General features: G+C 48.2%; 3 protein-coding genes across 3 annotated transcripts; 1 reads left to right on the forward strand and 2 right to left on the reverse strand.

Annotated features, from left to right (window-relative positions):
• Positions 1 to 6,574: 6,574 nt before the first annotated feature.
• H2BC21 (H2B clustered histone 21) lies at positions 6,575 to 8,801 on the reverse strand. The gene has a single exon (XM_019739881.2). It carries the CDS (start codon positions 8,759 to 8,761, stop codon positions 8,381 to 8,383), a length of 381 nt encoding a protein of 126 aa, XP_019595440.1. The 5' UTR covers positions 8,762 to 8,801; the 3' UTR covers positions 6,575 to 8,380.
• A 252-nt stretch (positions 8,802 to 9,053) lies between these two features.
• On the forward strand, positions 9,054 to 9,604 carry LOC109451554 (histone H2A type 2-C). Its single transcript, XM_019739878.2, has one exon. The coding sequence runs from the start codon at positions 9,093 to 9,095 to the stop codon at positions 9,480 to 9,482; it is 390 nt and encodes a 129-aa protein (XP_019595437.1). The 5' UTR covers positions 9,054 to 9,092; the 3' UTR covers positions 9,483 to 9,604.
• Positions 9,605 to 9,635: 31 nt separating this feature from the next.
• On the reverse strand, positions 9,636 to 10,048 carry LOC109451553 (histone H2A type 2-B). The gene has a single exon (XM_019739877.2). It carries the CDS (start codon positions 10,026 to 10,028, stop codon positions 9,636 to 9,638), a length of 393 nt encoding a protein of 130 aa, XP_019595436.1. The 5' UTR covers positions 10,029 to 10,048.
• Positions 10,049 to 10,185: the final 137 nt, after the last annotated feature.

Here is a 10,185-nt window from a genome sequence, read left to right on the forward strand (position 1 = left end):
GAGGCGGTTCGGATCCTTAGACTGACGGACCGACGGGGATGGGGGCGGGGATCTCCAGCGGCACCTGGGATGGGCCCCCCCGGGGGCGGGGGGCGGCGGGGTACGGGCCGAGGCTGTGGAAGATCAGTGTCTGGGTCTTCCCGTTCAAATGCAAGCGTCCCTTGGGAGTCTCTGGACAGGAATGCGGGAAAACGCATCCCGGAGGTCAAAACGGTACAGAGTTGACTGTCACTTGGGACCCTCCTTAACGGGGCTCGGGGGCTAGGCGCTGCAGGGTGCGTATTCGGTGCGGCTGCCTTTACGGCCCTCGGACCGCGTGCGAAGCTGTATCCGTTTGACCCTGGCCTCGGGACTGGCAAAACCAGGGCGTGGCCTGCGGAGCCCCTCTTCTGGCGAGCGATCCGACACGGGTTTGTTAATCCCCGTGATCGCTTCCGGTGTCGGGGGGTGGGAGGTGGGGTATCGCTTGACACGGGGCCGTCCGTGCCGCTCTTTTAAGGTTAGTACCAACCGCGGCAGGGGTTCCAAGTGCTCTCTGTTCTGCCCGGTGCCTGCCATTTGGGGTCCGTCCATAACAAACTCCACCCGCAGCACTTTTGCGTTTTGGGGGTCAGCTTAGAGGAGCGTCAGTTAGGAGATCAGAACCCTTGCCTCCGGGGCTCTCTGCCTGCACTGTACGTCCAAGCCGTCCGACCCACGCTCCCAGCTCGCTCAGTCGGTCTCCCCCCACCCCACCCCACCCCACCCCCACACGGGAATAAGGGCGTTCCGGAACGTCGGAGGAAGACACGTTCCGGGAACCTGTTGCTGCGCGGGTCAGAGGCTCCGGGAGCCGTCTCCTTCCCTCCTTCTGTGTCGTAACCCCTGCTAGACGCCGTGCCTGCTTCTGCCGGTCAACACGGAGGAAGCGGTTCCCGGTGTCCAGAAGAAAGTCCGTCGGTTCCCCCTTCGACTTCCAAGGCAACCTGGGGCTCCTCCGGGGAGATGAGATGGCGGTCTCGCGTCCTGGAGCCTTTGGGGGAGCCCCTCGGCCCCGTCGGTCCTCGTCTTCCAGGGGCATGTGGAGGCGGGTCTGGTCCCCGGTCTTCCCTCGCTGGGGTCAGTCAGGGCAGTTCCCCTTCCAGCGTCCCTCCGGCTTACCGTGACAGGCGCGTCGGTTTGGCCCTGGCCTCCCGGCCCGCGGACCCGACCCGTGGTGGCGGCCGGGGTCACTTACCCGGGATGTCTTCCTTCCTTCCCCGCGGTTACCTGGGTCCCGGCGCGCGGTTACTGGCCAACGGGGCGAGGCTCGCCTCTTCGCCTGCGGGTCTTCTTCCTTTTCCTCTGCCGCGTGCCCGTTCCTGAATACCTTACAGGTTATTGCCGTCGTCTGTGAAGGGTCCATCTCGGGCCCCGCTGCCGATTTGTTTGGAGTTTCCTCCCGTTGTCCCGAGTGCTGTGAGAAACGGAGTGGGTGCCCGGGACCGCCTTTCCGGCCTCGCCTTCCCTGTGTTAGGGGGTACATGTCGCACATTCTCCGAACCTTGGCGTAAAGGCAGAGAAGTTTTCCTCAGGCCCCGCTTGCGTTTTCCTGACCGTCTTCTAATCGACGGCCGCCTTTCTGGCTGCTTTCTTTTCTTCCTTGTTACATGATTCTCCTCTCCGTTTTTTTCAGTTTGCCCTTTCTTTCTGAAGCCTCGTACAGGTATAGTGCCGTGAAGCACTCTGCGTACAGGATTTTGTCCCGTCTTCTCGTTCTTTACAGGACAAATATAAGTGTAAGATAGTGCTACGTATGTAGCAGTTCAGATCATTAGACTGACTGAATGTTGAGGTGATCTCCCAAGCACTTCTGAGTGACTATGCTTTGTATTTCATCCCTCTTTTAGTCACCATGACATCCTTTCAAGGCATGTGGGTGTTTTATCATCCTCATTTTTCAAACTGGAAGCTTGGAGTATTTTGCCCAAGCTCCCACAGCTGGTGAGTGCCAAGGCCAGAGATTCTGACCAAAGTGTTGGGATTCAAAGGTCATACTCTTAAGCAGAAAACACCAAGTTAAGAGCCCATACTGGAAGCTGAGAGGGGAAGTGACAGTAGGTTCATGATACACAGGCTTGAGGGCCTACCTGCTTCCATGGACTCTTCTCTATCTGCTTACCCACTCCACCTGTCTCCACTCCCATCAAGTGGAGAAAACCTCCCTCCATGCTAGACTTGAGCTTGTCGCTCATGTAGAAGCTTTACAATCTTTCCGTGCCCTTCACCCCATTACCTTCAGAATGAAATCCATGCCGTCATGTCACATTCAGTATAGACAAGTAGAAGCTAAGTGCAAGACCACAGATTTGAATTTGAGTCCTGGCTCTGCCTCTTACTACCTCCAGTACTTACGCAAGATGCTTAATCTCAGCAGGCGTCAGTTCCTTATCTGTGAAATGGGGATAATGGGCTCTACCTGCTAGCAGTGTTTGGAGACATTTACAGAAACAATTCCCTTTAATTGGGTGTTCACTAGCTCTTCCCCTAGCTGCTCAAGTTTGCTTTGCGCCTCCCCAACATCTGCAATTCCCAACTACTCCCATGACTTGGCAAAACCCTTTCTTCTGTCTGGATACGTTCCCCAACAGGCATTGGCCTGTTTAATACGTAGAATTCAGCCTGTGATGCTTTCTTCATGGGCCACCCCCACCACCCCTGCTGCTCTTTCTCAGGCCACGATGGCATTGTCCTCAGGTTCCAACAAGCATACACTCTCCTGTTTTAGCAGTTCCTCCAGGAGTAATTTAGTTCCCTGTCTAGATTCTGAGTTCCTGCAGTGTGGGCATTTAGTCCTCTTCATCTCTATAGGTCAGCATCCTGACAGTACTAGGTGGTCAGGAAATGCCTGATGAGGGACCTTTAAACACACTGGCCTCTGAATCTTCACTCAAAACTACACACACTAGACTTTGCAGTTCCTCTTAGCTCCCTGAGCTTGCTGTCTTTCACTCTCTCTCAAGCCTTTGTCCATGCCACCCACTGCCTGCAACACCTCTTCCTTCCCGGCCTCTTGGTCTCCTCCTAAATGTCCCTTCCTCAGAGAGGCCTTCATTACCCCCATCAATGTTAAATGAGGCTTCCCTCCATTACACTCTCTATATGTGTACTTTCTCCCATCCCATCTCAACACTTGTCATACTTTATTACAGTCACTGGTTTAATGTCTGTTTCCAAGTCTAACTACTAAAAGTCCAGGAAAGCAGAAGCCATGCCATTCTGTTTAACCTTAGACCCTCACTGCCCAGTAAATTGGCTGGTATCTAACATATACTCAGAAAATATTGAATGAAAGGACGAATTAATATCATACCTAACAATGCTTAGGAGTCAGAGAAGAGGAATGGTCCTAGAGAGCCCTTAATAATATTAGACACTTCATAAGTATTTACAAAATTAGATACAGATTTTCAATCACCCATATTAAATGAATGATTAAACATAGTCTCCCTCATGACAAGGGACAGTCTCTCCGTTAGGGTCAGTTTCTGAAACCTAAACAGAAGTGCCCTTCAGGCTTACTTCCTGTGCCAGACTTACTGATTAGCCATATTGTGAGCTCTTCAGCGTCCTTCTTAAAGGAGAGGGTCTCCCCAGACCACATTATGAAACTACACGGCATAAGAATTGCTGACCAAAAATAAATAAATAAATAAAAGAATTGCTGACAATGTCTTACGTTTTGAATCTTTATTATTATTATTTTAAAGGCTAAACAGGCAATGAGGCAGGCCACTGGAGGTTTGTGAGCAAGTGGGTGTTGAGCTCAGATCTGGGCTTTAGAAGATTACTCTGGCAGCAGGACGTGAAATGGATGAGGGTTTTGAGCCAAGAAGAACAGGCATGAAACCCTAACACTTTCTCCCACTTGACTAGAATAAGTATTTGTGTATATGTTTCATTCCCATTTGCGCTCTTTCCCAACTGCAGGCAGAGAGTTTATCATGTTCACCTGTGGACCCATCATGACACCAAGTTAGGGTGCATTAAAAAGTGGAGGAAGGGGGCTGACCCAGTGACTCAAGTGGTTGGAGCACAGTGTTCCTAACACTGAGGTTGTGGGTTCGATTCCCACATGAGCCAGAGAGCTATGCAATCTGCAATTAGAATAAAGTCAATGAGCTGTCGCCCAGTTCCTATGTGGACAGATGGCTCGGTTGGAGCACAGGCTCTCAACCACAAGGTTGCCGGTTCGACTCCCCCAAGAGATGGTGGGCTGCACCCCCTGCAACTAACAATGGCAACTGGACCTGGAGCTGAGCTGCGCCCTCCACAACTAAGACTGAAAGGACGACAACTTGGAAAAAGTCCTGGAAGTAAACACTGTTCCCCAATAAAGTCCTGTTCCCCTTCCCCAATAAAATCTTTAAAAAAAAACACGTGGTGGAAGGACTGGTAACAACCCAACTATCCAGGAACAAGTGAATGGATTAACAATTATAATGTAGCCATGCAATGGAATACTACTCAGAATGAAAAGGAATGAACTGACATATGCAACAGTATAAATAAATATCAAAATAATTATGCAAAGTGAAAGAAGTTAGATAAGAATGACACGCAGTGTATGTGTGATTCCATTTACATAAAATTCTAGAAAATACAAACTGTATAATGTGATAAAGCAAACCAGTGGTTGTCTGAGGGCAGGGCTGGGGCAAAGGAGGACATTGGTGAAGGGGGCAGTTGGGAAGAATTATGAAGGGACACTAGGAAACGGGCAGAGGAGTGATGGGTATGTTCATTATTTTGATTGTAGTGATGTCTTCATATGTATACCGGGAGTGCCAAAAAAATGTATACACATGACTTGTATTCATCTTTTGTTATCAGTATATATTGAGTATTACAATTTTAATAGTTTTTTTCCTTTCTTATAATGTGCATAGGGCAGATGGCTCCGTTGGTTAGAGCGTGAACTCTTAACAACAAGGTTGCCAGTTGGATTCCCACATGGGCCAGTGAACTGCGCCCTCCACAACTAGATTGAAAAACGATGACTTGACATCCTGGAAAAACAGTTACCCAATATTCCCCAATTTAAATAAAAAATGTGTATACATTTTTTTGGCACGCTCTGTATACGCCAAAACTTAGCAAATGATAGTTTAAACATGTACCGTTTATTGCATGTCAATTACACCTCAATAAAGTTGTTTTTTACAAAAGTAGAAGTGGGTATGGTAGAAAAATGAGTTAAGAGGTGTCAGTTGAGCTGGAAGATACGGGCTTGGCTTGAGAAAAAGCTCTGGCCAAGACAGAAGGAAGGTGCAGTGTATTCCAGACCTGGGAAAGAACAAGTAGGTTTAGGGGAAGGTAAAGAGACCATTTTAACTAGAGCAGAAAATTAAAAAGAAAAAAAAGGGGGGGGGGCTGCATACTAAGCTTTTTCAAATCATGCATTGGATTGCAGTTTCAACAGTTACTCCCTAAACAATCCTGGACAAGTTATTTTCCTGGACAAGTTATTTACCTTCTCTGAGAGTCAGTTTCCTTTCTCTATAAAGTAAGGATGGTAACAATCACCTATCTTAAATAGTGGCTGTTTAAGATTAAATTAGGCAATGCATGTAAATCACTTGGCAGAGACCAGGTAAATAGTTAGGTACTCAATAAGTAGAAGGAATTATAACAATTATTGACCCCAACATCAGAAAATGTATACAGATGTTTGAGCAGGAGAAAAAAGGGATCAAAGAGGTTCTTTAGGAGTCATCTTACCATTACTAATTAACTCCCTTCCAGAGTTGAAATACCAAACTCTATCACCTCTAACCCCTTCCTCACTCGAACTTCATTGGTAGTGAACACCATGCCCTGGAGGAGCGCACAACCAGCAACTAAGGTTCCTGTTAGTGAAGGGATTCCAGCTGATAAGTCCCACCACTGAGGACAAACTAAATTGAGTTGAGCTATGGCCTCTGGAATGGAGAACCAGAGCCCCCCAATCCCATTCTCAAGGCCACCACCAGCATAGGTATATATTCAGGGTGCATTCTGAAGAGAATAAACCAGGTGACATTAATTTTAAACCACAGATATTCCCCCCTAAAATCCAGGGAGAGGCCTAGGATTTCAGTTACCTGATTTTCTCAAGTCCCTTAAACACTGAACTAGGAATTTATCCTCTGGAGAGTTTCAGAGGAGAAGGCTCTCTGTGACGGTTTCATCATCTATAAAATGGGAGATAATAATGGTAACTACTTTATGAGGTTCTTATGAGGATTAAATGAGTCAGAATGTGTAAAGGGCCTAGAACATTACGTGGCACATCGTAAGTGATCTGTAGGCATTAGCTAAAATTTCGTAAGGACTTTATTTCTTCCATCTTGTTTACAATGCTTATTTGTGGTCATGTATTTTTCAATTACTAAGCATTAAAAGTGTCCTCATAACAGGCTAACCCAATGCACCTCTGAGCTACAAGTAAGTTTGGTTAATTGATGGCTTATAAATATTCATCCTCCAAGTCAGAGGCACCCAGCTTTCCCACAGACCCAGTAGTGGTTGTATCTGCTAATTTCATTTAGTTAGAAATATATTGCAGACAAAAGAATTTTAAATTAACTGGTAACTTTATTAATGACCATATCATCTACACATATTTGAAAACACACATATAGGAAACAAGATTTATTCAGTCTGTGATAATGTCTGGAGTCCATTTGGATTCATGAAACCCTTACAGTGGGCTCCAGCACCCCTTAGCCAAAAGCAGAGTTGAGTAACTGATCAGACCATCGGTGTCTTTATCAGCAAAATCAAGGTTTAGACAGAGATTCAACATTCTGTAGTTACACAAAATAAAACTAAATAGCAACTGTCCTCAGTTCTCAGGAGACAGAGGTGGACAATGTTAGTAGCTGCATGACGAGTGGACCGATCACTTTGCTTCTCTCAACCTCATTTGTAAAAGGTAGTATATTAACCTTGCCTATCATACAGAGTGTCTGTCTTACGTGGTCTTCTGTTCTGAAAAACAAATGAGATGGCTAAGTGCAAATTAAAGCTCATCTCAGTGTGGAACAGAGAATGGGTGCAGGGAGTGGGGCAGAAAAGGGAAAAGGGCCTTTCCAGTGACCAACTCTCAATGTACTGAAAATCCAAGAGATTACGCTAAACCGAGAAGCGTTGGAGTAAACGGAAGACCTACCATTGCCACCTCTTTCCAGCAAAAAAGAATCTTAACATGGGCCTCCTCTCAGGTGTTGCCCCGAGGTGACCACAGACAGCCTTGGGGAAGGAACTCCAAAAACATTTCCATTTTCATGTCTTCACATACATCTAATGGAAATGAACCGCACCCATCCACCCATCTATGGAAGTGATTAGAAGAAAAGGGTGCGATAAAAAAAATTAACAAATATTAGTATCAGTAACTATTTAAGTGTCCACTATGTGCCAGGTACTGATTGGCTTTGGGATATAGCCAAAAACCAGACCAGCAATGTCTCTGTTAAGGGCATAAGAAAACGCATAAACAAGAAAATAAACGAAAGAGAAAATTTCTGACGGCTGCTATGAGAAAGATAAAAGTGAAGGACCAGGACAGGCAGGAATGAGGAGCAAATTCCTGAGTGGATAACTTGGGAAGGTCTGAGAGGTTAAATTTGAGCCCAGACCTAAATGACCAGTGCCTTTAAGTGACCTGAGTCCAGAAACTTCTGAGAAAATTAAAAGCAAAAATGAAACACAAGAATGAGAAACAATAAGGATTTCAAAGCCCCAAAGTAAGCTGCAGAAACCAGAATCTATTAATTCCGCGGGGCGGCGCGGGATTTTGAATATTCACGTTGTCCAATCAGGGAAGGGCTGGGACCTTGGAAGCGCAGACTCCGCCGGAAGTGCTCGGAATCGCTGGTGTCCAAAGGAGGCCACATCGCAGGACACAACTGATCAGCACCCAAGCAGCTGCCGAATTCTCGGGAGAAACCTTCCTGGCTGTGACGCAGTGTCCGCGAGACCCGGGCTTAGTTATGTCCTGGGGGACTTTCTTCAATGAACATGACCGAAATCACTTCGTTTAAAACGCCAATGAAATATACCCAACACAGCCACCAGGACGTCTGGGGCCAGACTAGGAGCAGATTCCCAATACTAATTTAGAACTGATTCAGAAAAAGCAAAAACACAGGAACGGGTTAAAGACGCGCCCTACATTCCAGAGCCAAGTCACGTACACAGAACCTCAAAGCAAAAACGCTTAAAAATCTGTGTACCATGTTCCGTGACCTTTACCCTAACATAACTTATTAAAAGATGAACGCACAGAGCTCTTTTCTGGTTAGGTGGGTGGCTCTGAAAAGAGCCTTTGGAGTCAAGCGGCTGGCCACTCATGGGAGCGCCGCGTCCCGGCAGGGACTCACTTGGAACTGGTGTACTTGGTGACGGCCTTGGTGCCCTCGGACACCGCATGCTTGGCCAGCTCCCCGGGCAGCAGCAGGCGCACCGCCGTCTGGATCTCCCGGGACGTGATGGTGGAACGCTTGTTGTAATGCGCTAGGCGGGAAGCCTCCCCGGCGATGCGCTCAAAGATATCATTAACGAAAGAATTCATGATACCCATGGCCTTAGACGAAATACCGGTATCGGGATGCACCTGCTTCAGCACCTTGTACACGTAGATGGAATAACTCTCCTTGCGGCTGCGCTTGCGCTTTTTGCCATCCTTCTTCTGAGCTTTGGTGACTGCTTTCTTCGAACCCTTCTTAGGCGCGGGAGCGGATTTTGCCGGCTCGGGCATTATGGAACACGAGACACAGCTGGGGAAAGAAAAGAAATGAGATAATGGGCGGGCATGATCCTTTTATAACCACTGTATGCAAATTAGGACTCCAGAAGTCTTTCGTTTCCATTGGGCCACGCAGGGACCTGGCGTTTCCAGTAGTAGCTACGTAACAACACTGACTCTTGACCCAATTGGTCGTTTCTGGAGCCAATTTAGAACCAATGAAAAAACTCATTCCTGACCCCTCCCCTAGGAAAGCTTATAAAGGCTATCGAAGTGCTGATTTTTCAGTCCTGCTTCGGTGCGAGGTTCTGAGATTTGGAACTGTTGAGTTTTGTGTGTAACCATGTCTGGTCGTGGAAAGCAAGGTGGCAAGGCTCGCGCTAAAGCCAAGTCGCGATCATCCCGGGCTGGTCTCCAGTTCCCGGTAGGGCGAGTGCATCGTCTGCTGCGCAAGGGTAATTATGCCGAGCGGGTGGGGGCTGGCGCGCCGGTCTACATGGCGGCCGTGCTCGAGTACCTGACCGCGGAGATCCTGGAGCTGGCGGGCAACGCCGCCCGAGACAACAAGAAGACGCGCATCATCCCTCGTCACCTGCAGCTGGCTATCCGCAACGACGAGGAGCTGAACAAGCTGCTGGGCAAAGTCACCATCGCCCAGGGCGGCGTTTTGCCCAACATTCAGGCAGTTTTATTACCAAAGAAGACCGAGAGCCACAAAGCCAAAAGCAAATAAAACGTGACAAAGTAAACCAAAGATCAAAGGCTCTTTTTAGAGCCACCCAAGTTTTCGAAAAAAGAGCTAATGCGCTGTTGTGGTCAGCCCCTCATTTGACACTCTAGTGGCTCTTAAAAGAGCCTTTGGGGTGGCGGGTGTCAACCATCTGAATTACTTGTTCTTGCCAGGTTTGTGACTCTCCGTTTTCTTAGGCAACAAAACGGCCTGGATGTTAGGCAAGACACCTCCCTGGGCGATGGTGACGCCCCCAAGTAATTTGTTGAGCTCTTCGTCATTTCTCACGGCTAGTTGCAAGTGGCGAGGGATGATGCGCGTTTTCTTGTTGTCTCGGGCAGCGTTACCCGCCAGTTCCAGGATCTCTGCGGTCAGGTATTCAAGCACGGCCGCCAGGTACACGGGGGCACCGGCCCCCACCCGCTCCGCGTAGTTGCCTTTGCGCAGCAGGCGGTGCACTCGCCCCACCGGGAACTGCAGGCCTGCGCGTGACGAGCGCGACTTGGCCTTGGCGCGAGCTTTGCCTCCCTGCTTTCCGCGTCCTGACATCACGGCAAGAAAAGCAGTTACAACTTATTTTACAAGAATGAAATGGAAAGAACCCATTTGATGTAATTTATAAGAGCTACTGGGAGGGGGTGAAGGGAGGTGGTTTGATTGGCTCGCCTGTTCAGACAGCCAATAGGAAAGCAGAAAGCAGACTCCT

Source organism: Rhinolophus sinicus, linkage group LG14, assembly GCF_036562045.2.
Source record: "Rhinolophus sinicus isolate RSC01 linkage group LG14, ASM3656204v1, whole genome shotgun sequence".
Lineage (NCBI taxonomy): Eukaryota > Metazoa > Chordata > Mammalia > Chiroptera > Rhinolophidae > Rhinolophus > Rhinolophus sinicus.

Excerpts from the sequence above, each read along its gene's own strand:
- H2BC21 (XM_019739881.2), bottom strand. The coding sequence starts at position 8,761 with ATGCCCGAGCCGGCAAAATCCGCTCCCGCGCCTAAGAAGGGTTCGAAG.
- LOC109451554 (XM_019739878.2), top strand. The coding sequence starts at position 9,093 with ATGTCTGGTCGTGGAAAGCAAGGTGGCAAGGCTCGCGCTAAAGCCAAG.
- LOC109451553 (XM_019739877.2), bottom strand. The coding sequence starts at position 10,028 with ATGTCAGGACGCGGAAAGCAGGGAGGCAAAGCTCGCGCCAAGGCCAAG.